At 46.2% G+C, this 25,897-nt stretch overlaps 1 protein-coding gene across 10 annotated transcripts in view; it reads right to left on the bottom strand.

Moving 5' to 3' along the window:
* The window catches only part of EPHA5 (EPH receptor A5), a 232,952-nt gene that overhangs the window by 162,685 nt on the left and 44,370 nt on the right, over positions 1–25,897 (bottom strand). For all 10 annotated transcript variants that reach the window (XM_053363669.1, XM_053363670.1, XM_053363671.1 and 7 more), the window contains exon 3: positions 15,039–15,702. In XM_053363669.1, the coding sequence (XP_053219644.1) occupies positions 15,039–15,702 (664 nt within the window). The remainder of the gene's footprint in view (positions 1–15,038; positions 15,703–25,897) is intronic.

The raw sequence follows: 25,897 nt of genomic DNA, 5'->3' as shown, positions 1-25,897 counted from the left end.
AAATAGGATTGTAAGTGAAAACAGATTGTGGATATTCGGGTGTTTTCCAAAAATAAATCTTTTATTGAGAGCAATGAACTAGAACTCAGTGCTGCGTGGAAACAATGTACACAGAGAAATTTCCTAACTCTGAAAAAAGTAACTTTCAGAAATATTTTACAGTTATCAATACTGCCGTATCACTGCCTTGCTGTGGCGAAGGGGCTTGAATAACTCAGAGAAGCTATGAGCTATGCCGTGCAGGGCCACCCAAGATGGACAGGTCATAGTGGAGAGTTTTGACCAAACGTGATCCACCTGGAGGAGGAACCGGCAAGCCACTCCAGTATCCCTGCCAAGAAAACCCCATGGACAAAATACTGCTGTGTGTGACTGCATTAGAAATCCATTCAGTGCCAAAGTGCCAGAAAGCTTCTTTGGCACCAAAGGAGAGAGGTACTATTTCGGCTCTGAGCTGAAACTTGCATTTCAAACAGTCTCTGCTTGAGTTCCAGATCAGAGGAAGGAGAAAGAGCCCACACACTCTCTCTTGAGCAACAAGGCAATGAACATTTTGATTTCATTTTCAACCTCTTATCTTTGCAAGACTAGGTTCTTGGTGTTTGCATCAATCAAAAGACAAGTACTGCTGCAGGATAAATACAGAGCATGAATTAAGAGCTACTACTTCCAATAGGGGGACGCGGGTGGTGCTGTGGGTTAAACCACTGAGCCTAGGACTTGCCGATCAGAAGGTCGGCGGTTCGAATCTTCGCAACGGGGTGAGCTCCCGTTGCTCGGTCCCTGCTCCTGCCAACCTAGCAGTTCAAAAGCACGTCAAAGTACAAGCAGATAAATAGGTACCGCTCCGGCAGGAAGGTAAACGGCGTTTCCGTGTGCTGCTCTGGTTCGCCAGAAGCGGCTTAGTCATGCTGGCCACATGACCCGGAAGCTGTACGCCGGCTCCCTCGGCCAATAAAGCGAGATGAGTGCCGCAACCCCAGAGTCGGTCACGACTGGACCTAATGGTCAGGGGTCCCTTTACCTTACTTCTAATAGGATGCCTGTTTTGGATAGATGTGCATTTTAAGGCAGACTTAACCTGCTGTACATGGCATCTTTTCAACTGTGATGCCATGCCAGATCTTAACTCTGCTTAACCTTTTTGGCATCCTACCCTTCCCATATCTGGTAGATCCATCCAGTGAGGTGCTTTCAGGGGAAGAGCCACCGTTCAATGGTTCAGCACCTGCCTACAGAACATTCCAGCTGCAGACCCTGGCATGTCCAGGTAAGGCTGTTTGCATATATAGATCCCGAGCAACTAATAGTTAATAGGCTAAAAGGCAGCACTAAGGGAATCATCTGAAGCTGGTGTAACATCAGCACCCCAATAATGGCACTGCCTGGAACAGAAGCATTTCTTCCTCTCAGGGGCCATTTTGTAGAAACAATGTGAACAACAGAGATATAACATGATTAAGTATCCATAAGGGGTTTCGAAGACTTTCAAATGAGCCATTAATGCAGATAAAATCTTATTCCACCAGATTAATACAATTTGTACATTTGAAAAGTCCAGATGGAGTTCAGAAATGCTCGTTACCAGATCATAATTAAAATCACTAAAATACCGTCAGCATGTTATTCTCTTGAGTTCTCAACACAAACACTAAAGGCCCTTGATAGGATGACATTGAAGAAGTAAACTCTACATTTTTAAGAATTAAAATAATAATACTTATTTGCTGTCTAACAGAAGGTGGTTAATTTTGCATAATTTTGTAACTTTCAGAGTCAAGGTCTCCAATGCAGGCACCTCTCAATAAGTTAACAAGAACTCAAAACATAGATTTCAATTTGAAGGCTCCAACATCTACCAATTTTCAGAAAACACTACCCACCGACCCCACCAGTCCCTGAAAACATAACTGAACACAGGCACTGAGGTTTCAGAGACTATAGGATTTCCCATACTATAGGGTCACATCCCATAATTTGGGCTTTTCCAAGTACAGTCCTAATTCTGTAATGTCAAAGCACCTTCTCTTCTTCCGGGGGGGGGGGGAGATTCAGTTCTTACTTTATTTTTGAAAGTCATGGGTTACTGATTACAAAGAGGCCCCTCATGGTGGAAGAACCCAGCCATTTATGAGAGAAAACATGCTGGGGCCCAGAGAGTGTGCCTGAAAAATGGCAATTCCTCAAGCCACCAGAAGTCATTAAAGGACTCAGCTAAGGAGTTCTGCGGGAGGCAGTGGAGGACAGAAGTGCCTGGCGTGCTCTGGTCCATGGGGTCACGAAGAGTCGGACACAACTAAACAACAACAACAAGGAGTTCTGAATGAACCCAGAACTCCACATAGCAAGATTTGGGACAGGGCAATGGCTCAGGAGCATAGCATGTACCTTGAATGCAAAAACAAAAACAAAAAAACAACCCACAAAGCACCCCACCCCTCCAAAAAGTCCCTGGTTCAAACACTGGAATCTCCAGGTAAGGCTAGTAGAAGATTCCTGTCTAAAACCCTGGAGAGCTGCTGTCAGAACAGACCAAAGGTAGTCAATGTGGTGGTTCCAAATGTTCTTGGCCTCACATATAACCAAGGGCTGATGGCAGTTGAACTCCAACCATGCATGGCTGGCATGATATGGGCTACCCCAATGTAGAGCAACACAATGTAGAGCAGGTGGCGCTGTGGGTAAAACCTCAGTGCCTAGGACTTGCCGATCGTATGGTCGGCGGTTCGAATCCCCGCAGCGGGGTGAGCTCCCGTCTTTCGGTCCCAGCTCCTGCCCACCTAGCAGTTCGAAAGCACCTCTAAGTGGAAGTAGATAAATAGGTACTGCTTTATAGCGGGAAGGTAAACGGTGTTTCCGTGTGCTGCGCTGGTGCCGGCTCGCCAGAGCAGCTTTGTCACACTGGCCACGTGACCCGGAAGTGTCTGCGGACAGCGCTGGCCCCCGGCCTCTTAAGTGAGATGGGCGCACAACCCTAGAGTCAGACACGACTGGCCCGTACGGGCAGGGGTACCTTTACCTTTTTACCTTTAATGTAGAGCAAACTGATCTTGATAGGCCAGTGGTCTGACTCAATGTGGATCCACATCTTCTCTGGGACCATGGCCTTGAAAGACGAACTCCTTTTGCATACTGAAAGACATCTCCATGTACATACCGTATTTTGCCATGTATAAGACGCCCCCATGTATAAGACGCCCCCTATTTTGGGGGACTCAGGTTTAAGAAAATGGGGGGAGATGCCCCCATGTATAAGACGCCCCCTAATTTTTGACATTATTTTTTGGGGGGGAACCTAGTCTTATACACTGAAAAATATGGTATTTTGCGTGGGAGTGGTGCAATACTCGCTGCAAATCTACACCTGCGAAGGAATGTCCCAGAGCTGGACAGCTCGAAGCAGGTGAAGAGTTCCCCCCCACACACACACCTTCAGGTAGAGAAAAACATTTGAAATCCAGATATTACAGTGGGCTTCCTGCTCCTCCCTCCCATAAAAAACTTATTAGGCATTCATTTCTCTTAATAGCTTAAAAGGGTAGAACAAAACGGCGCATGAATCAGGCCGACTCTAAGCGACTAAATGCATCGACAGGCTAACCATTCCAGCTCATTTGCATAATTATACTTTAGATACAATTTGCTTACTCCTCCACCTATAATCAACACTTGAGGAAATGCCAATTAAGCACCATTGTTTCCCCAGCCGAGCACTACTGCTTCCATGCCACTGCCCCCATGTAATTACTAGATCGTCTTCTTCCCAATAATCCTCCTACGGGTGATCCCAGGGAAAGTGATCACATGTCCTATCACTGCATGAGCACAACGACTAATTTTAATCCTTTGTTTGCAGGGCTGTCTTAAGCATATGCAGTGCCGGGGTGCAAAAATCCGCCCAGCGTCCCGTCCCCACCCGCCTTCTGGACGGAGCTGCAGGTTACAAATCAGGGAGGGGGTTACAAATCAAATCAAATGGCCAGGGACTCCGCCAAGCCAATTTCTTTGTCGCCTGTGTTGCCCTCCCTGCTCACATGTTATCCTCTGTCTCCAGCAAGGCACCTACGATTTGGGAGGCAGAGAAAGGGAAGGAGGAAAGTTAAGGCTGGTGGCTGCCGGACACCCAAGTGGCAATCCTCTGCAGCCAGGTCATAAAAGCCCGTCCGGGGACCCAGTGCGCCTGCTCGCTTTGGTGCCACGGCACCTTAAGACTTTGCTGATGACTCTGCCAACAAATGCTGGGCAGGAGGGCAGGGGGTTGGCGTGGAGAGCCACCCGCAGCAGAAGAGCCCGTTGCGGCGATCCGACTGATGGGCGGCCTCTTCCCTGGACTCAACTCTCAGGCCCCGGACTCTCAGCCTGGTGCCCCTGAGAGCCCGGTGCCCGGGTGCCCTGCACCCCTAGCGCCTATAGTTAAGACGACCCTGGTTGTTTGGAAGTCATTCGCCAGTGTTGTGACTCAGATGCAACAAGAAACTGTGGCTATCTGCAACTTCCTGGCTGGTTTCCCTGCTCACCCAAGAGAGGCAAGCAGGAGCTAAGAACCTGGTGTGGCTGCATGCAACTCGTACATTTGATCATCCAGATGTGGCCACATTGTGGTTGAGCTTTTAGGTAATAATCACCAGTAAGAGAAAACCAAGAAAGTCCTGTGAAATTTTGGGATGCATACATGGCACAGCAGCGTAATCAATATTGCTCAGCAGAATTAAATGTATCAAAGGTCTGTTACAGGGGGTGAAAACTGTGTGTGTCAGATTAAAGCCTAGAAGAATCCAAGATTAATTGCTGCGGTAAGCGACACATTTTGCCTGTGGTCTCAATTAACCTTGCAAAAACAATATTTTCTGAAGCAACCTGGCTTATCTGAACACACTCCAGCAACGGTTTCACGAAAGCCAAGGATGAAAATCCTGTTGATTCGATTACTCCCTAAATTTGTCACATAAGCAGGCTTTAATATGAATAAAAATAGGGTTATTTTATTTTTTAAAAAGCTATCTGACTTTCAGAAGTTATCTGAAGACAGCTCTATGTAGGGAAGTGTTTAAGGTTTGATGTTTGACTGTGCTTGATGTGTTTACCATATTTTTCGCTCTATAGGACGCACTTTTTCCCCTTCAAAAATGAAGGGGAAATGTGTGTGCGTCCTATGGAGCGAAGACGCCATAGCCCCGCGACCCTCTCCCGGCTGGAGAGGTGACGCACGGCTATGGAAGGAGCCTCTCCACTGCGCCTTTCCGCTGCTCCCTCACCTGCTCTTTGGGGCTGGTGGTGGGCTTCCCCCCGCCAGCCCCAAAGAGCAGGTCGAAAGGAACCTGAAGCCTGGAGAGCGAGAGGGGTTGGTGCGCACCGACCCCTCTCGCTCTCCAGGCTTCCAAGGTAGCCGCCTGAAGGCGACTGAACGCACCTTAAACGGCACCTTGTTTTAGAGGGGGAAAACAAGAGGGGGAAAATTCTCTCCCTCTCTGTGCAGCGCCTCCTGCCGCTTCGCTGAAGGGGTGCTGGGCAGAGAGGGGGAGAATTTTTTTTTCTTGTTCTCCCCCCTCTAAAACAAGGTGCGTCCTATTGTCCGGTGCGTTCTATGGTGCGAAAAATACGGTAATTTGTTGAAAGCCACCCAGAGTGGCTGGGGCAAACCAGTCAGATGGGTGGCATATAAATAATTTGTTGTTGTTGTTAGCCATTTCCCCCATATCAAACACTGCAGAGAATATAAATAGCCAATCTTGCAGGGCTGGAGAGGGGGAATCTGAAAATTGCCCTATAGCATTAGACTTCAACAGGTAAGTCAAGATTCTCAAGTAGGTTGTAGTGCTATTTCCACCACCATTATGTTTACCTAGACCCAGTTAGGTCATAGGAAATGAAGCTTCTCCTCCTTTCTCTCACTTTCTTCACACCATGTGATAAACCAGGAAAGACATGTCTGAGCTTGCTCCAAGCTCAGAATGCATGCTTGAAGCTAACTTTCTGTATTTTGTACCCAAGGGTATTCTAAAGGTGTTCTCCACGCTGCTGCATGGAATAACGCATGAATCAGACCTTTGGATTTGTAAGTAAAGCATTTTAAGCTTACTTAACAGTGTGTGGACTGCTCACTGCCAGAGGGGGAGAGAGGGCAAGCGCTGTAAGCAGACCAAACAGGATATGAAAAGGGGTCTGACAGCCTATATTCCCATACTATACGGCTGCTTAACTTTGTGACTGTTTTTAAACTTTGCTGGGGGCTCTCTCCTGCTGGAGAGTATGCAAAGCCCAGCATTTTGAACCCAGGCGTCCAGCTGGTTCTTTTGTTAATTAACCCACACATATGTCAGACGGATCTCATTATTTTCTGCCCACACATCTCACAACACAAAACCACCCTGCAAAGCAGTTTTTGCTCATTACTAGTATTAACAGGAACCACTTTGAGAGATAACAGTTGTGTGAAAAGGAGAATAAATAAAATGCAGTAAATAAAGCAAATTTAAATTTAAGATGCTATGATTGTGGGTACCCCTACAAATGAGGCCTCGCGGGGACTGCAGCTTGTCTCCCTTTGAGGAAAAAGCCTTGCACGGTGAATTCGTCTGCACTCCTTAGCACTTGAATGAGCAAACATTGTTGCAGCATTAAATATCCTCACTTAGGAACCAATAAAGAGTCTTGTGGGACTTTAAACATTAGCAAGTTTATTATGGCATAAGCTTCATGGACTAAAGTGAGCTTGAATCTGATGAAGTGGATTCCTGTCTGCAAAAGCTTGAGCCACAATAAATCTGTTGGTCCACAGGACTCTTTTTGCTGCAATGACAAGCACAGCTAACCCCTCTGGAACCTCAACTGATACAAGCAGCAGACTTGTAACAATGGACTGTACCACTTCAGGCTGCTGGCAGGAATTCTATGTTTCTCCACGAGAAACCTTCATGCAAATAAGGGGGGAAATACATTCTGGAGAAAAGGAAAGGCTGGACCTTTCCCTCAATCATGCTAACTTTCTATGTGCAAGGGGTTTGTGCAAGGGGTTTGTTTTTGTTTGTTTGTTTGTTTGTTTGTTTGGGCAAGCATTTATACTTGTAAGACAACACTTGCAATATGCCAGGAAACAAAAGAAAAGGCTTTATTGCTGATTTCTGCTGTGGGTCTTACTTGCAAGTAAAGGTAAAGGTAAAGGGACCCCTGACCATTAGGTCCAGTTGTGGCCGACTCTGGGGTTGCGGCGCTCATCTCGCTTTATTGGCTGAAGGAGCCGGAGTACAGCTTCCGGGTCATGTGGCCAGCATGACTAAGCCGCGTCTGGCGAACGAGAGCAGCGCACGGAAACGCCGTTTACCTTCCTGCCGGAGCGGTACCTATTTATCTACTTGCACTTTGACATGCTTTTGAACTGCTAGGTTGGCAGGAGCAGGGACCGAGCAATGGGAGCTCACCCTGTTGCGGGAGTTCGAACTGCCAACCTTCTGATCGGCAAGTCCTAGGCTCTGTGGTTTAACCCACAGCGCCACCCTCGTCCCTACTTGCAAGTAGATTCAGTTAAATCTGGATTTTATTCCTCTGAAGCATTAAGAGCACCTACAAAAATGCCCTGAAATGACCCAGTATGGATCACTGGCCATTAACCACGTCCAATTTCCTTGCCACCAGCTCTGTCAGAGGAAGCCTGGGCTGTCACCAGGCGAGAACAAGTGGCAAATGCCGCAATGCTTCATTCGTATGGGCAGCAGTATGCTCGGAAATCTGACTGGCCTCTTTCTGAGCAAGTATGTAAGACAATCAAACCCAGTTTAACACACGAGTTTTGACATATGAAATCATGCTCGATCAGTGAGAGTCAGAAAATAATGAAGGGGGACTGAGGGGGAGAGCACTGCAAAAACGAGCGTGGAAGGGGGGGAAATAATGCAGTCCAGTCGTGAGCTAAAAGACAGGGAAGGTCTTGTCCGAAAGGGGAAGTGAGAAGAAAGTGTAAAGAGATGAGAGGACTGTATAGACCTACAGTATCCCCAGAAAAGCAGAAGTTTGTTTTGCTACATTTCAGCCTATAATGAGCTCCCATCTCGTGGCTCTACTATTCTCCGTGCAACTTATCCATGCAGTTCAGACTTACAAAGTCAAGCGCACACAGTAGTAGCCCACAGAGAAAAACATCTCTGCTCTTATCTAGAGATGTACCACTACCTGCTGGCAGTGCAGAAGGCTTCTTGCAGTGTTGCATCACAAACCGTGTCCTCCTCACAGAGAGCACGTGTTACGGTGATTTCATCAAAACTGACCTCACTGCTTGTGTGGTTGGGAGCGATAGAATCGCCTCAACAACCTGATTGGTGGTCCCTTGGTTGCTGGGGCAATTCTGGCCATTGGGATTGTTCATGCATCAACCGAGGGACCCATATCTACCGCTGCACATTGCTCTGAGCTTCCTCTTTTCACCTCGTGCATCGGATCACTCTCTCACCCTCCCTATATTTAGGGTCCATTATGACCTTGCTAGGGACACGGGTGGCACTGTGGGTTTTTGACACATTCAAAAGTCATAAAAGCCCCAGCCTTGTTTGGAGAGCAAGACAGCATTGCTCTCATGAATCAATATCAAAATCTTCACTAAGGATAGCTTTGGTGGATGTGAAACAATTGGGGCTAAAGTACTGGAAATATGACTTAAATAGTTTTTTTTTAAAAAAAATCCTCCACAGACAATGTGCACATAAAAAGATCTTTTGTGCATAATAAATTAAACTAGAAATGCAAACATAAAATACATAAAGAAATATTGCTTATGAGCAAAACGTCAGGAGAACATTAATTACCGTTAATGCTGCTATAAGGAGAAGCATTAGGCAAAAGAGATGCATAATTATCAACACCAGAAGCCGAAATATTTACAAACTAGAGAATGGAAAGCAAATTTTGCTGAAGAAAACTGCTTTTTTACATTATTGAGTGTAACAAAATCAGGCTGGCGGAGGGGCAAATCTACTTACTAAGTTGGCAAATCTGTTTCTTGGCTTTACCATTCCTCACTGCAGGTAAGACTTTGCACTACTGAATTTTCCTCCATACAAAAAAATAAAAAATGTGTACAGTCCTAGGGTGCTGGCTATCCAAGAAGTTTTCTACTGGACATTTTGTTATTTATGTGCAAGGAAGTTTGCATACTTGATATGGCAATGCAAGCCCCCACTTACTTTCCAGCTCTACCCCACGCAGGTTTCCCTCATTGGTAAGAACAAAGCTCCACCAATCTCTTTCTTCCAGAAAGACTTGTCAGTCCCACAGAATAAAGGTAAAGGTAAAGGACTCCTGACAGTTAAGTCCAGTCGCGAACGACTCTGGGGTTGCGGCGCTCATCTCGCTTTACTGGCCGAGGGAGCTGGCGTTTGTCCGCAGACAGCTTTCAGGTCATGTGGCCAGTATGACTAAGCCGCTTCTGGCTGTTTACGCTGTTTACCTTTCCACCTGGAGCGGTACCTATTTATCTACTTGCAGTTTGACATGCTTTCGAACTGCTAGGTGGGCAGGAGTTGGGACTTAACAACGGGAGCTCACCCCGTCGCGGGGATTCGAACTGCCAACCTTCCGATTGGCAAGCCCTAGGCTCTGTGGTTTAGACCATAGCGCCACCCGCATCCCACAGGATAGTCAGGAGCAAATAACAAAATGGAAAAACACAAATACACAAACGCACACGCGCGCACACACACCAAATGAGGCTATTGCCTCAAATTTTCCTGCTCATTTGCATTCCCCCAAAAGGCAGAGAGGCTGTGCTAAGACAGCCTGCCTGTATACTCCAGGATCTACATGCCCTTGTTCAATTTTGGGTTGCACAAAGGGGGTAGGTGAGGAAACATGAGGAGGTGAAATGCAAGGGTTGGATATGCCAGGAAGCAACTTGGGGATGTTTCCTTCCACTCAAAGCAGCTCAACAGCTAACCTAAGCACTGACAGGAGCCTTGAGGATCACCAGGGAACTAAAACCAGAATTGCCAACAAATCATTAAAAAGCTACTAGTCCAAGAATATTTGCAATAGCCACTTGTGTGTCAAGGTCCCACAAGCCACCCCTAAATAATTCACAATTCACACATAATTTTTGTTTAAGGTTTTTGGCATAATTTTGGCCACAACTTTATTAAAATACATAAATGTGAGTGGTTGCTTAGGCATTGGTTCCAACTATCTGTCCTTGCCCAGGGGCAGAACGGACTTCCGGATTCCAGCGAAAACCAGTAAGGGAAAACAATATTGGGGAGAGCATGGAGCCGGGCACCAGACCCTCACCTCTCCCCACATGCTCCTCTCCCCACATTCAGGGGTAGGGACAAAAGAATGGCAAGCCCCTGGATTCCTTTAACAGAATTCCCTTTCCGCAGCAGCATTGGAGGGGCAGGCACCGTCAATCCTTACCCCCACCACCAACCAATTTTTTAACCAATGCCTAACCGCAACCTTACAAGTTGTGACAATTTGCTACGCAGTAGGCAAAAACCAAATGGCACCAGCCAATCAGCCAAATGGCAAAATTCCTACCAGGCAACTACCCCAAAAGCAGGCGACCCCATGACAGGCATAGCAAGGTCAAATGCAACAGCTGTAAAATTAGAGAGGGTGGGCGGGCAATCCGATGCATGCAGCAAAAGAGCCCAGTCAGTGCTGCGTGACTTGATTTTATAAACTTTGGTCCGTCCCCCTAAATGGCAACACCAAAATTTGCCCAGTAACCCATCCGCCCAATCACTGAGGATGGTCATCCATACTAACTCGCCCAGCAACAGAGGGGTGACCTGTCAGACCCCACTGCAACACGTGAAGGAGAACACGCTTTGTAGCCCAAGAGACAAGACGCAACTTTGTAAAGCTTTTCCACCTCACTTAACAGGCATCCAGGGGAGTGGCAAGAGGACACAACATTAGCAGTCAAATTAATTAGCAGTGTGTGACATCATAAGTACGTTTGCCACAGTTTCCATAGGAAAACTTGGTGCATAAGCAAAGCAAAACCTTTAAAAAAATGTTTTGGACGAATTGCCAAATTATAAATATGCAGGCAAATAATAGACAGCTCCGCCGCAATCAACAATTCAGCAAAGATGATGTGGAAAGTTTCTAATTAATGTTAATTAGGAACTTTAGGTCATGGTATTTATAGGAAACTAATACGCTGTCGCCTCAGCCCATTTTTGGTTTGCATCGGAAAAAAGCGCACCCATGGTATTTGTGGCGGTAAATGTTCCCTTCTGGCTCCGCTGTTTCCAAATGCAGCGCTTTCCATGCTCAGAGTCTTTCCGTCGATGTTTTATTTCCATGCTACGCAATCACCTCCCAGTAGAACAATTAATGTTGCGTGCTGGGGTTTTTTTTATCCTCTAAACTTGACCTGTTTTTCCACTATACCTTAGGGTGCAATCTTCCTTCTGTTACTCACATGAATGGACTATTCAGAGACACAGAATTTCATCTCAAGTGTACTCGTCCTTGTCTCCATTTTTTTAAAAAAATAAAAATATACCGAATTGGATATGAAGTTGCTCCAGGACTCCCAATTCAGCCATTCCAAACATCAAGCATGATAACGAAGAAAGCCGCAGGTGGGGTTATGACCACAACTGTCTGAGGCAATCATTTCTTCCATTAGAGAAACAATCGCCAGTTTCAGTGACACTTCAAGCAGTGTCTGAGCCATACAGCGCTCTCTATATACCTCTCTCTATATATATATTTTTAATAATCAAAACCAGGTATCCCAAATCAATTCTACACAGAAATTTACAGTGGTACCTCAGGTTACAGACACTTCAGGTTACAGACTCCGCTAACCCAGAAATAGCACCTCTGGTTAAGAACTTTGCTTCAGGATGAGAACAGAAATCGCGCGGCGGCGGCGGCAGGAGGCCCCATTAGCTAAAGTGCTACCTCAGGTTAAGAACAGTTTCAGGTTAAGAACGGACCTCCAGAACGAATTAAGTTCTTAACCTGAGGTACCACTGTACTGGCAAAAATAGTGTGAATTGTGGTCCAATATTATTAAATTGGGAATTTAGCCTGATTAATAAATATTTATTTCATCAACATAACCCTTTGCAGATTGCCATGAAACTTGACATTTTTGACCCCTAATCATATGCCATAAGTTTGCCATCTCTTCCCAGCAATTGCAGAACAATCTATTATATTGTTCAAGGATAAGAAAGTAAGAATCCTTTAATAATACACTCCTTATTACATCAAGAATCAGAAAGCACAATGGAATACGAGTTTCTATGGTTTCCTTACAGAAACATGATTTCCAAACATAAGCCTCTTCTGCTACCTTAGGCAGGGTTTTGGTCCAAGGGACTGCAAGGCAAATTGCTTCGCAAAGCCCAAGAGAGGACATCTAAGGCATATCTGCTGTTCTGACCAGTTACTCCGAAATCATGAGCCCTCCAGCAAACAAAAGAAGTGACCAGTTTAGCACAGGGTCACCACACAAATTATAAAAGTGATATTTTTAAATGATAAAAATATTTCAGTAATTAAAATTATTCATGGACTAGCAGGTAGATTTCAGAGGCATCTACAACACCCTGCATCCTTAATCTGGCACACAGTTATTCATTTATACTACAAATGAAACAAATTGGCTACGCTGAAATGCTTGTAATTCCAGTATCCCCCTCCCCAAAGTCCTTGTTCCATTGACAACCAAGGAAACATTTAAAATGTGCGTTCTTAGTTATGTCAGCCTCCCCATTCTGCTGTGAGTTCCTAGGTTGTCCTTATCAACCTACGTGGGGGTTGGCCGTGTGCATCTGAACACCAGTTGTGTGTTTGTGTCATGGGGTGGGGGGTTACACTGTTGACTATATGCCCTGCATATGGGCTTTCTGAAAATATCTGGCTGCCTTCTTGTCTTACTGGACAATGGATTTCTGGTCTGATCCAGCACAGCTCTTATTTGGCCTTATGGCTTTCTGATGGACATGAACATTTTGATAAAGTATCCTCTATCATTTTGCAAACTTAAACAGGGATGACTAAATCAGTCAAAAGCGCTACTACGGCTGCCAATTTGCTTTGCAAGCGGTAAAATATAGCCAACCCTCCTTTCATTGAATAGTCAAATATTAAGAATACCCCAGTACTTTTAGAATCGGATAACACACACAGTGCTGTCCTTTCATTTCTGGTTCATTTCTCTAAAATCAAGAAACTTGGCAATCACATAAAATTACCCATACCTTGATTTAATCAATAAATAAACAGTCCAGAAAAAATAACAGCAAAAATGTATTAAAATCTGCAATCCAATTCAGCAAGTGATGCATGCCACACATCTGTTCACAGATTTCCTTGTTAGATTGGATAAAGTTGTGCACCCGATTTGAAGCACCAATGCCATCCCCATTTGCATGGCAAGATGTTCATGTCGGGTGCACGAGAAAATTTATGTGCATCTTACACAACACGGAACTTAAGACCACTGCATTATTGGGTCTAAATCCTTAACACATTTTAAAAAACACTACTCACCAAGTTCCCTGAATGATCCTGTTGCTTCTTAGTCATTAAAAAAAACATTTGCTCATTTATAAATACAAGTAATTTATACCGCCCTTCGATCACATTTCCAGGACAACCCACAAGAAATAATAATTCAAGTGTAAAAACAAAATTGTTACACCGCAACCAAAGCAACGACGGATGACCATCTATACAGCATAAGCAACTCAACCTCCAGGGCAATCGGCAAATATAGCCAGACTTAGACCAAAGCCATATTTACAATGAGTCAAAGCAAAATGGCAAAAAGTGTATTATTAGCAGCAGCTGATGGAACACTGGATGGTCAGAGGCAGCCATGGAAGACTGCAAGAATGTTTGTAAGAATATAGTGGACTTTTGTACAAAGTGCATTTGTATCATTAAAGGATGGGTTTCCTTTATACCTAGGCACACCTGTCTCCACACACCTGGAGTTCATCGGTGCAGACAAGCAACCACTTACTAAGCATAAATTGCAGACCATAACTCGAGAGACAGATAACAACAATCCTTTGGTGCCCTTGTCTGCTTTCTGTGCAATTTTGGTCCAGATTGTGATTTACTCTGTCCATGGGCTGCTGCCACAAACATAGCTGTACTCACAAGCCCATAAAACAAGACCAAGGTGTCTGGACCTTTGCAATCCAATTATTTGCTTAGGGCTGACTCTGTCCGTGGCCACAGGCAAATCTACATTTGTTCCTAGCTTAACACAGCCATGGTCATCTACTCAAATGCAGCCACAGCCATCTGCTTACAGCCATCTAAGAGTCACTTGCCTACTCATCTGAAGCTCTTCTGAGGCTCGGTGTGAACTCTGGCATCAAAAAAGTCAGAGTTTGACAACTAAGGACTAACTCGTGCATGCGTGCACATTGCTCAGTTCCTTATCAAGTGACAACTTGTGGCTGAGTGCATGAAGATCCTTCACCGAGAAGGCAAAGCTAAAAAGGTAAAGGACCCCTGGACAGTTAAGTCCAGTCAAAGGTGACTATGGGGTTGTGGTGCTCATCTCACTTTCAGGCCAAGGGAGCCAGCGTTTGTCCACAGACAGCTTCCCGGGTCATGTGGGCAGCAGGACTAAACCACTTATGGCACAATGGAACACCGTAATGGAAACCAGAGCATATAGAAATGCCGTTTACCTTCCCACCACAGCAGTACCTATTTATCTACTTGCACTGGCGTGCTTTCGAACTGCTAGGTTGGCAGGAGCTGGGACAGAGCAACAGGAGCTCACTCCGTCGCGGGGAATCGAACCGCCAACCTTCTGATCGGCAAGTCCAAGAGGCTCAGTGGTTTAGACCACAGTGCCCACAGCATCCGAGAAGGTAGGGTGTTGATGTACTGCAAGAGTTCCATCTATGCTGCTATGTGAATGTGTGAAATAAAAACACTGCCACCGTTACGATAAGACATGTATGTATTCACTCTGAGATTGCATAAAGGATCTGCATATGTAATAGCATTTGAATCTGATCATCCAGCTACAACCAGCCAAACTATTCCCAACATTATATCCTTACCCTGACAAGTGTTGTTCTTCTCTTCGTAGCCTGCTTTGCACATGCATTTCCCAATCGGCACCAACCATTCCCCTTCGGCACTGCAGTGCATTCGTGGGGGTTCGTCTGTCACAGAGTGGTTCACACACGACCCCAAGACTTCCAGAAGCTGAGAAGAATCCGCTCCGGTGATGGTGTCGGGGAAGATGGCCAAGTTCCGAACCACCACAGGGCACTTCTTATAGTACACCCTCACAGAGACCAGCGCGATGCAGGCGCCCACATCTTGGAAAGCAAGGTAAAATCCCTTTTTGGTAAGAGGCCCAACATCTCTCACCTCTGTGTTCAGCTTCATGACTCTATCTCCAAGGTCTAGCTCTGTGAAGCTCTCATCCGCCGCAATGGTATCAATCTTGATGTACTGGTTTTCTTTTACGTTCCTTCCGTCTTCATCATCCGATTCAAAATAATACATATTAAAAGTCTCTTTGCAAGTCCCAAGTCCTCCAGGAAGGCTGTTGCAGTCCCTAAGCGTGAATTTCAGTTCAATGAAGATTCGAGAGGCTCCTTTGTTGGAGATCCAGCTTGTCAGAAGCCAGTTGTTCTGACTCTGTTCCATGACTCTGCACACTTGATATGTGTGGATCGGCGCATAATTCTCATCCACCTCGCCAATTTCTTCCCACTAAACGTTGGGGGAGGAGAGAAAAAGAAGAAAAATGAGAGCACACATTTAAAAAACAGATTGCAAATGTCTGTAATTCTAAGTTGATAACTGCGCTAGACCTCAGTAAGCAGAAGTGAAGTATGTTTGCAAAAGTTGGGTGTCTGCCAGATATTCTAAAAGCTAAATTAGGAAGGTGGGGAGAGAGAGGGAGATGGAGAAAATGTGACCTGATTCTGCCAGTAAGAAGAATCCTGTTCTTTTGGGTGCATTCTGACCACCTCCCCCCTTTTGCACATGCTGACACATCATTACCACTGCTTCATACATTCCAGAGCGGAGACGTAACACAAAAAGAGGTTCTACTACATTGCTCTGAGAATCCCTGGGAGAACACACTTCAAATTAAGTTAGTAATTGCAGAGGGGATGAAAAGAGGAAATGCCCAGGTCATACACACAGAGGCAAACATGGAAAGCCAGGGAAATCTGCTTCTTATCTTCTACAGCAACCAGGAACCAGTCACCTGGTCCAATTTTTCAAGTTGCCTATGGCAACGGGGCACCAAGTTTTCCACTTGCCTGCCAGTAAGCTCTTCCTTTCCCAGTTACTGAAGTGTTAAACTTAGACCAAAAGCTGAACTACCCATTACTGTTCAATTAATGCATTATAGGTTCTAGCTTGATGCTCCCTCGACAATGGGGAAGAAATTGTTTAGTGTGGCGTGTGAAGCTCGTAAGGAAGCAAACACCCTCTGCCGTGTGTCCAACAATGTTCTCATAAAAGCTCCACTAAGGAAGAATCACATTGTTTTCTGACTGGTTTCTCTTATGCCGCACTACTTAGCCTCAATGATTCCTTCCATCCTCATGTTGTGTGGTACTTGGCGCTTATGTCTATTAGTTCACGGTAGCGATCCATCAAAAGCACACACGTTATGAATGGGTAACAAATGGTTCCTCCTTTTACAATGATCTAGTCACAAAGGAGCCCACAAATAGAACTTTGTAGGACCAGAAGCTCCTGGGAGACTTTTAGCTATTAGTTCTCAAAGCCATGTTATAGGAAAATCCTTAGGCTCACTTGGATTATCAAACAAAGACACCAGCCAGGAATATAGGAGCAAAACAGCAGCCAGTAGGTCTGGTCTTCATTTTAAAGGACTGTTGCCCACCACATGGGAGAAGCAAGAAGAAGCCCAGAACAAAGGATGGCTCCCATTTTTATCATTTTTACAAAGATACCCACAACACCCCTAAAATTACATCATGCATACATCACAAATTGGGAGGGTTTGGTGACAGAAACCTTAGCATCAGGTTTGCCCCCATCCTTCCCTTGACCTCCACTTCACAACCATCAAGTAAGTTTGAAAAAAAATATTTACAAGTTCCTGGTTTGTCCTGACCAAGAACCTAATCCATTCCTGATGGTTTGCTATTGTCCACAGGATGACTACCTGTCTGGCACCCATTTACCAGGGTGCCAGTGATGATCTCTTATGCAAAAGGTTGCTGTCTACCTGATCCCAGGTTTCAGGGATTATAGCTGTCTTTTACCAGTTCCCCAAGTCCCCCCTTCAGTAGCCATCTTTTCCCTGAGCAGAACAGCGTTGGAAATTGTGTGGTGCCGTGTGTGATGTGGTGCTTTGAGGAGACATTGTGTGTGAACAAAGTGGGGGGGGTGTTACACGCTGCGTACTGCAACACACACACCCCCCATCATTATAAAAATTTCTGTAACGGCCGCTTGAGAAGAGTCTCCCACCTGTCTTCTGTGCAGTCTGCCCACCTGCTAACTCATCGCACTACCTGTCTGCTTCTGGCCAAGGGATATTTGCTACAGCTGTCTTGCTCCTCTCTGCCGCGGCCAGAAGTGTGCTGCCAGAGGCTGAGCAGGCAAGAGGTTGCGATCCAACGGAAAGCTACTCTCCGCATCTGGTTGAAGCAGCTGTGAAAATGGCTACAGACATCGTGAGGGCTCATTTACAGCCTCCTGAGCACCAATCAGCCCAGCAAGAAATTTATTTCTGTGAGGCATGCGTGCGGATGTGGGGGCCTGATCTAAAGGAATACAGTGGTACCTCGGGTTAAGAACTTAATTCGTTCTGGAGGTCTGTTCTTAACCTGAAACTGTTCTTAACCTGAAGCACCACTTTAGCTAATGGGGCCTCCTGCTGCCACTGCGCTGCCGCCACACGATTTCTGTTCTCAACCTGAAGCAAAGTTCTTAACCTAAAAGACTATTTCTGGGTTAGCGGAGTATGTAACCTGAAGTGTCTGTAATCTGAAGCGTCTGTAACCCGAGGTACCACTGTAATGAAATTATTGTTGTTGTTCCTGTTATGGAATAGGACATCCATATTTTCATTGGAGAAATGTTGGAGAGTAGGTTCTCTGTTCTTTTGGGAAAGCGGGGAAACCTGCTGACAAATATTCAGCCAGTGATGGCCAAACTTGGGCCTCCAGCTGTTTTGGGACTACAACTCCCATCATCCCTAGCTAACAGAACCAGTGGTCAGTAAGGGTAGTCAAAATTTATTGCTCTTGGGTATCTCAGCTGTGGGCCTGAAAAGGGATTACACACAAATGCTGAATATACACCAAGAATCTTCCCCCAAACTTTCTTGAAATACATGCTTCAGCTTATTGTCGGTTAGTTTCTCATATTGCCTGGGAGAGACCAAAAAAAAAATAAAAAATGGGGGGGGGGGTTAGTTGCAGGCCCATTAAGGGGAAATGCTGTGACAAAACACTGGTCCATTCTTAACCTGAAACCTTTCTTAAGCTGAGATACCACTTTAGCTAAAGGGACCTCCCGCTGCTGCTGCTGCTGCACCGCTGCCGCGCGATTTCTGTTCTCATCCTGAGGTAAAGTTCTTAACCCGAGATACTGTTACCGGAAAAATCTGAGGGCTCCCTTGGACAAAAAGTAAAGACACCAACCAGAGTAAATTGAAGCAAATCAGCAGCCTGTAGGCTTGGTCTTTATTGAAGAAAGACTGTCGCGACAGGGTGCTCCCCTCACTTGCAGGTGAGAGGAAAGACCCAGAAAAATAGTGTGCAAGGTCTTATAAAAACTTTTTGAAATTCCCCTCCTCTAGGTCAAGCCCGCCCCCAGAAACATCATGCATACATTACAGAAAAGAGGGGTTGAGGGAGGAGTTGGTGGTAACCTGAGTGTCCTGTCACCTGGCTAGTTCCTCCTTTCCCCCCTCCCCATGAGTCACTTCCAGGAGACAAAGGGGAGTTTGCAGTTTCCTGCCCCCAGAGGGAAGATCTGATCATTGTCCTTTGTTTCAGTCCATGCTGAATCCACTCCCATATGCAACTTCTTTGTGATCTTGATGGTCTTCTGTCTGGGATCATCAGGGTTGGCATAGCAACTGGGCAGGGCTCCTGTGGATGTGCTGAGACGGTGAAGGGATTATGGCTGACCAGGACCAAGCCACCCCCCTTTGATAGTTCTTGTCATATGGAGTAAAATAAAATGGAACAGTGCAAATCCGATGTATGGTTGATTTTCTATGAATTTATAACAGAAATGTGGCGTATGTAGTGTGTGAGTGTGTGAAGTTTGTACAAACAGAATGATTGGGGTGGGGGGGTTCCTGCTACAGTACTACTTCCGGTTAGCAGAGTCTGTAACCCGACTGAGTCTGTGTTCAGGATGGAATGATGGAAGCTGCAAGGTCTGCAGAGCCAAAGCTTCCCCACCCCTGGAAGAGATGGACCCTTGGTCTGGCTAGCCCAGGCATCACCAAACTCAGCCCTCCAGATGTTTAGGGACTACAATTCCTATCATCCCTGACCACTGGTCCTGTTAGCTAGGGATGATGGGAGTTGTAGTCCCAAAACATCTGGAGGGCCGAGTTTGGGGGTGCCTGGGCGAGCAGGACTCTTCTTAAAAAGCTGGAGGGGGAGGAAAGCATGGGTCTCAAATTTTCAGATCTGCCTAGCAACAATATATAAAGGGGAGCAGAGGTCTTGCCACCAGCCATTCTGAACAGAATATTCAGCAGAGATGAAAATAACTGCCCCTTTCTCTCCCGTCTGGCATTGCTGCAAAGTTACTTGAGAAGGAAACAAGATGAAAAAGCAGCAGCTCCTGCTGCTGCTAGTGAGTGAAGGCTGCTTATCTCTGCAAACCCACAAGGGAGATCATCAAGATCTTATCCAGGCACCCTGACCTTTCCCTATTATTGTACCTTGATTCCTATCTCAGTGCAAGACAGCAACTTCCAGTCTACCTCCCACCACCAAGCCATTCGTATCTGCAGCACAAACAAGACTACAGCTACCTCCCAAGATTTCTATTACAACCCACTGCAAAAGGTTTAACATGCCAGACATCAGTGCACTTTAAATGAAATAAAGAGAAGGAATCACCAGGCATTGAACTGATCAAACGGCTATGAAACTTTTCAACATAATAAGAAGGTGCTTAACATTGCTGCTATACTAGTTTTAGGTTGCGTTTTTGTTTCAGTGATACAGTCATACCTTGGGTTACAAACGCTTCAGGTTGCGTTTTTTCAGGTTGTGGACCGCCAAAACCCAGAAGTACCGGAAAGGGTTACTTCTGTGTTTCGGCAGTCGCACATGCGCAGAAGCGCTAAATTGCACTTTGCGCATGAGCAGAAGCGCCAAATTGCAACCCACGCATGCGCAGACATGCCGCTGCGGGTTGCGAACGTGCATCCCGCGTGGATCACGTTCGCAACCCGAGCGTCCACTGTATATCATTTGTTTGTTTTGGGACTGTACGCTGCTTAGAGATTTTTGAAATACTAAACAGCGTATGAATGCTTTTCAATGAAATGAAATCACTACTCAGGCTAAAAATCTCTCTCGTTCAGAATCCTGATTCCGTTTCCAAAGGCTTCCACAAAAAATCCACAAGCAGGCCTTGAAGGCAGCAGCCTTGTTCTTATCACCTGGTTGGCTTCCATCTGTCCCAAGAGACAATGGAGTGCTCCTCCAGGGGTTAAGTCAAACCAGTGCTGCACCAAAATTATCTTCCCAGAATGCAAGCCTGGGCAGTGTGTATGGAGCTCCTGGGATGCCCAGACGACAAGACTCCCCTCTCGGCCTCGCTAAGCTGGTCCAAAAGAAAACAGAGCAATACGTTTGGCACCAGCTTTGACCAAGCTGCAGGAGTTACCAGAAGGACCAGCGGTGGAGGAAGCCTGTTATGTACTGAGCTGAATAGGATCCAAAATGCAAAAGTCTGATTGGTCCTAGAACAATAGGATTCAGAATGCAAAAGTCTGATTGGTCCTAGAACAATAGGACCCAGAATGCAGCAGTCTGATTGGTCCACAGGAGCCACCCAATCCAGCTGCAGGTGGAAGTGAATCCGCAACCTGATTGGCCTACAGGAGAATCCCGGAATTAGCCAATCACATGGGGTCCATTGTGTAAATAATGTATATAAAGCAGACATTCTGGGGGAACTTCCGTTCCTCCTCACCACTATGAGCTGAATAAAGAGCATGAAATCCACTCTCGACTCCGAGTATATTTAAAAGCCTCTCAGGGACCCAGGGCACGGCAAACCACCCACAGGAGCAGAGCGAACCACGGGGCCTCTTCTGCCCTACAGCTGGGGGGGGGAGGCAGTAGGCGGATGGCTTGGAGCCAGTGGCCGGTGGCCATTTGGGGCAATTGGCATGGTGACTGGCACCCAGGGGGGCGATCAACGCCCGGGGGGGCAGCACAGCGATCCGCCATGGGGAGATTTTGTCACCCCTCTCAGAAATGACACCCAGGGCATACCACCACCACCCCGCCCCCTCTTCCTACGCCCCTGAGAAGGAGGCACACACAAGATGCCCTCCAACCATCTTAGGGGCTCCACTCCAGATTTGTGTAGGACTCAGTCCTTACACCTTTTCTTTTCCCGAAGAGATCCCTCAAGGCAGAAGGTTTAGGATCAGAGTTTTTCTTTTCGCAGATGGGCTAGCTTCCCAGGTTCATAGAATCATAGAGTTGGAAGAGACCACAAGGGCCATCGAGTCCAACCCCCTGCCAAGCAGGAAACACCATCAGAGCACTCCTGACATATGGTTGTCAAGCCTCTGCTTAAAGACCTCCAAAGAAGGAGACTCCACCACACTCCTTGGCAGCAAATTCCACTGTCGAACAGCTCTTACTGTCAGGAAGTTCTTCCTAATGTTTAGGTGGAATCTTCTTTCTTGTAGTTTGGATCCATTGCTCCGTGTCCGCTTCTCTGGAGCAGCAGAAAACAACCTTTCTCCCTCCTCTATGTGACATCCTTTTATATATTTGAACATGGCTATCATATCACCCCTTAACCTCCTCTTCTCCAGGCTAAACATGCCCAGCTCCCTTAGCCGTTCCTCATAAGGCATCGTTTCCAGGCCTTTGGCCATTTTGGTTGCCCTCCTCTGGACACGTTCCAGTTTGTCAGTGTCCTTCTTGAACTGTGGTGCCCAGAACTGGACGCAGTACTCCAGGTGAGGTCTGACCAGAGCAGAATACAGTGGCAATATTACTTCCCTTGATCTAGATGCTATACTCCTATTGATGCAGCCCAGAATTGCATTGGCTTTTTTAGCTGCCGCTTCACACTGTTGGCTCTTGTCAAGTTTGTGGTCAACCAAGACTCCTAGATCCTTTTCACATGTACTGCTCTCAAGCCAGGTGTCACCCATCTTGTATTTGTACCTCTCATTTTTTTTGCCCAAGTGCAATACTTTACATTTCTCCCTGTTAAAATTCATCTTGTTTGTTTTGGCCCAGTTCTCTAATCTGTCAAGGTCGTTTTGAAGTGTGATCCTGTCCTCTGGGGTGTTAGCCACCCCTCCCAGTTTGGTGTCATCTGCAAATTTGATCAGGATGCCCTTGAGTCCATCATCCAAGTCGTTGATAAAGATGTTGAATAAGACCGGGCCCAAGACAGAACCCTGTGGCACCCCACTAGTCACTCTTCTCCAGGATGAAGAGGAACCATTGATGAGCACCCTTTGGGTTCGGTCAGTCAGCCAGTTACAAATCCACTGAGTGGTAGCATAGTCAAGATGCTGAGCCCCATCTGCTCCACCTAAGACCCCTGAATATGGAGGATCCATTTAGCGACCATGGATAATAGCCATTCATAGGACCGGCCCTGATTGATTGATTGATTGATTGATTGATTGATTGAGAGCTCTGCACTAGAAGCACATTCCCCATCCAATGGCAGGGAGTGCCATATGCTTACAATCAGAAAAGTGATTTAAAAGAAAAACCAGCTAGGACGCCACATAACAGAAAAAGAAACTGCAGCACACTTGAAGGGCTTTTTCCCAGTTCAAATTGTCTGAGCGCCACATGACTGCAAGATCCGTAACTTAACTATCTATGAGATTAAACCCCAGAACATGTGACATTAATTTGATGCTAAATGTTTCTTCCAAGTCTCTAACAACCTGAGAAGGAAAACATACATGCATTTCAATTACCTGGTGTTAAATCATTTATATAAGCAAGGCCTATTTCTGAATCGTAAGTGTTCAGGGGCGAAAAACAGCGAGTGAGTTAACGGGAGGGAGGGAGGCTCACAGCCCCTGCCAACCACACTATTCACTTCAGATATAAATGCACAGTGATAAAGACCAAGATATCACACGTACTACTAAAAATACAAGGCACACAGCATGTGGCAGACCAGCCTCAGGTTCAAGTGCTAATTTTAAAATGCTGGCTGCAAAAACATCTCCTGTCAAGGCAAATGTTTGCTTGAATGGCTAGGTACAATTTGTAAAGGTGGGAAATTGGCTGGCTGCTTATTCTGCTAGAGGACAAGATACATCCCAACTACCAAGGCTGAAGGAGTTTATTAAAAGCCAAATTTAGGCTATGAACCTGCTCACCACCCCACCATTCGTAGCTAATTTTGCTGCCGCGAGTTGCCCAAATAAGAAAATGGATGTACTCTCCTTTTCTGGAGCAGACTAGCAGTATATTAAGTATTAATGACTCATAGTGTGGTTTGTCTTCCATCTGTATTTGGTTTAACGGTGACATCAACTGATTCAGACTGATTTTCTGTGTGTGTGTGTGTGTGTCCTAATTTACCCAGTGCATCTGGGGCAGTGCAGAATTTTCTCCATACGTTTTTGGCTGACAAATGCATTTTGGTTTGCAAAAGTGTGCATCACACAGGTCCACGCATCAGGAAACCCTGGATCTGCCCCACCCACCCCTCACCAGAAATATGAAATGACCCTTGGCCGAATGTATGAGCCCAACGGACTGTTATATCCCCAGATTCATAACACTAACCCCTCCCCCAAGAAAAAGCCATCCGACCACAGATGTGTAATCACAAAAGCATCCCTCCCAAAGGAGACGATCATCAAACACAGATGACAACACAAACACACTTTGACCCAACCCCAATACACGAGAAGTGCATTTCTGTCAAGCTAGTCCATCAGAACTCCTCCCGGTCGCAGTTCTGTATCCTAAAATAGTTTACCCAGTCACCCACATTGGCAACCCAAATCATGGGTTTCTGACATGTTTAAGCTAGGATGACAAGTCTCCGTGCCACCCAAAAGCCTTTGCTCGCCCTATCCCTTTGTGACCTGCTCAGTGATAGAAATTAGCCAGGCGCACTGTGTTACTGGTGTGGGTCCAACTGCAACCACATGGAGATCTCTGGGTGCCACATTGGCAACTGATATCTGCTTCTGGCTGGCCCCTCCAGCTATCTTAAGCAGGTAAGCAGATGAACTTATTTATTGCATCTACATCCCACTTTTGTCTCCAAGGAGTACATGGTGCACCCCATTTGCTCCAGTGAGATATTCCAGGCAATTCCAAACACAGACCCAGGGTCTGTGCTTCTTGTTGGAAAAATCAGGCACAGTGGAGACTGTGGTATCTTTATGATATATGGTCATTTACACATATATACAACCTGAGCTTAAAGGTAAAAAGGTAAAGGACCCCTGGACAGTTAAATCCAGTCAAAGGCGACTATGGGGTTGTGGTGCTTATCTTGCTTTCAGGCCAAGGGAGCTGGCATTGGTCCAGCTTTCCGGGTCATGTGGCCAGCAGGACTAAACCGCTTCTGGCGCAACAGAACACGGTGACAGAAACCAGAGCTCACAGAAATGTTGTTTACCTTCCTGCCGCAGCGGTACCTATTTATCTACTTGCACTGGTGTGCTTTCGAACTGCTAGGTTGGCAGGAGCTGGGACAGAGCAACAGGAGCTCACGCTGTCGCGGGGATTTGAACCACCAACCTTCAGATCGGCAAGCCCAAGAGGCTTAGTGGTTTAGACCTAAGCACCACCCGCATCCCTGAGCTGAGCCTATGTAGGAGGGGTCCACAGAACCCCAAGAGGCTCTGGCTCTTAAGCATTTCACTTAAGGAGACTCCAACCCCTTCATTGTCAAATGTTGCTATTTGGCCCTCTCTCCCCACTGCTTCTAACTGCTTCTACTTCTGCTGCTTAACTCCCAACACTCTGCACTAAGCTTCTGCCCACATCACTTCTCTTTAAGCTCTTGGCTTTTATCTCTCCAGTCAAAGGGGTCTCACCGTTTTGCCCACTATGGTGAGGTTCTTTGATCCCTGGTACTGGATAGCTCTGTTGGTAGAGACTCTTAATCTCTGGATCATGGGTTCAAGCGCCATATTGGGTGAAAGATCCCTGTATTGCAGGGGGTTGGTCTACATGACCCTCATGGTCTCTTCCAACTCTACTATTCTATGATTCTGTGATATTGCTAATAACCCATTACCCCAACCTAACACCTCACACAGCAGGCCAGTCCTGGCTTAATCAGCTCTACCACTTGGCTTATTAAAGGATTGGCAAGGTCTAGCATGGCTCAAATACACACTTGGGTCTATCCTAAATACACGAGTCTGGCTATTTCCTGGCTTTAATACGCCAAACCTACATAAGTTCCAAAAGGTAAAGGGACCCCTGACTGTTAAGTCCAGTCACGGACAACTCTGGGGTTGCGGCGCTCATCTCGATTTACTGGCCGAGGGAGCTGGCGTTTGTGCACAGACAGCTTCCGGGTCATGTGGCCAGCATGACTAAACCGCTTCTGGCAAACCAGAGCAGCACACGGAAATGCCGTTTACCTTCCCACCAGAGTGGTACCTATTTATCTACTTGCACTTTGACATGCTTTCAAACTGCTAGGTTGGCAGGAGCAGGGACCGAGTAACGGGAGCTCACCCCGTTGC

Source organism: Podarcis raffonei, chromosome 13 (assembly GCF_027172205.1).
Source record: "Podarcis raffonei isolate rPodRaf1 chromosome 13, rPodRaf1.pri, whole genome shotgun sequence".
Lineage (NCBI taxonomy): Eukaryota > Metazoa > Chordata > Lepidosauria > Squamata > Lacertidae > Podarcis > Podarcis raffonei.
Note: the sequence above shows the minus strand (reverse complement) of the source record. Positions and strands in the feature narration are given on the sequence as shown.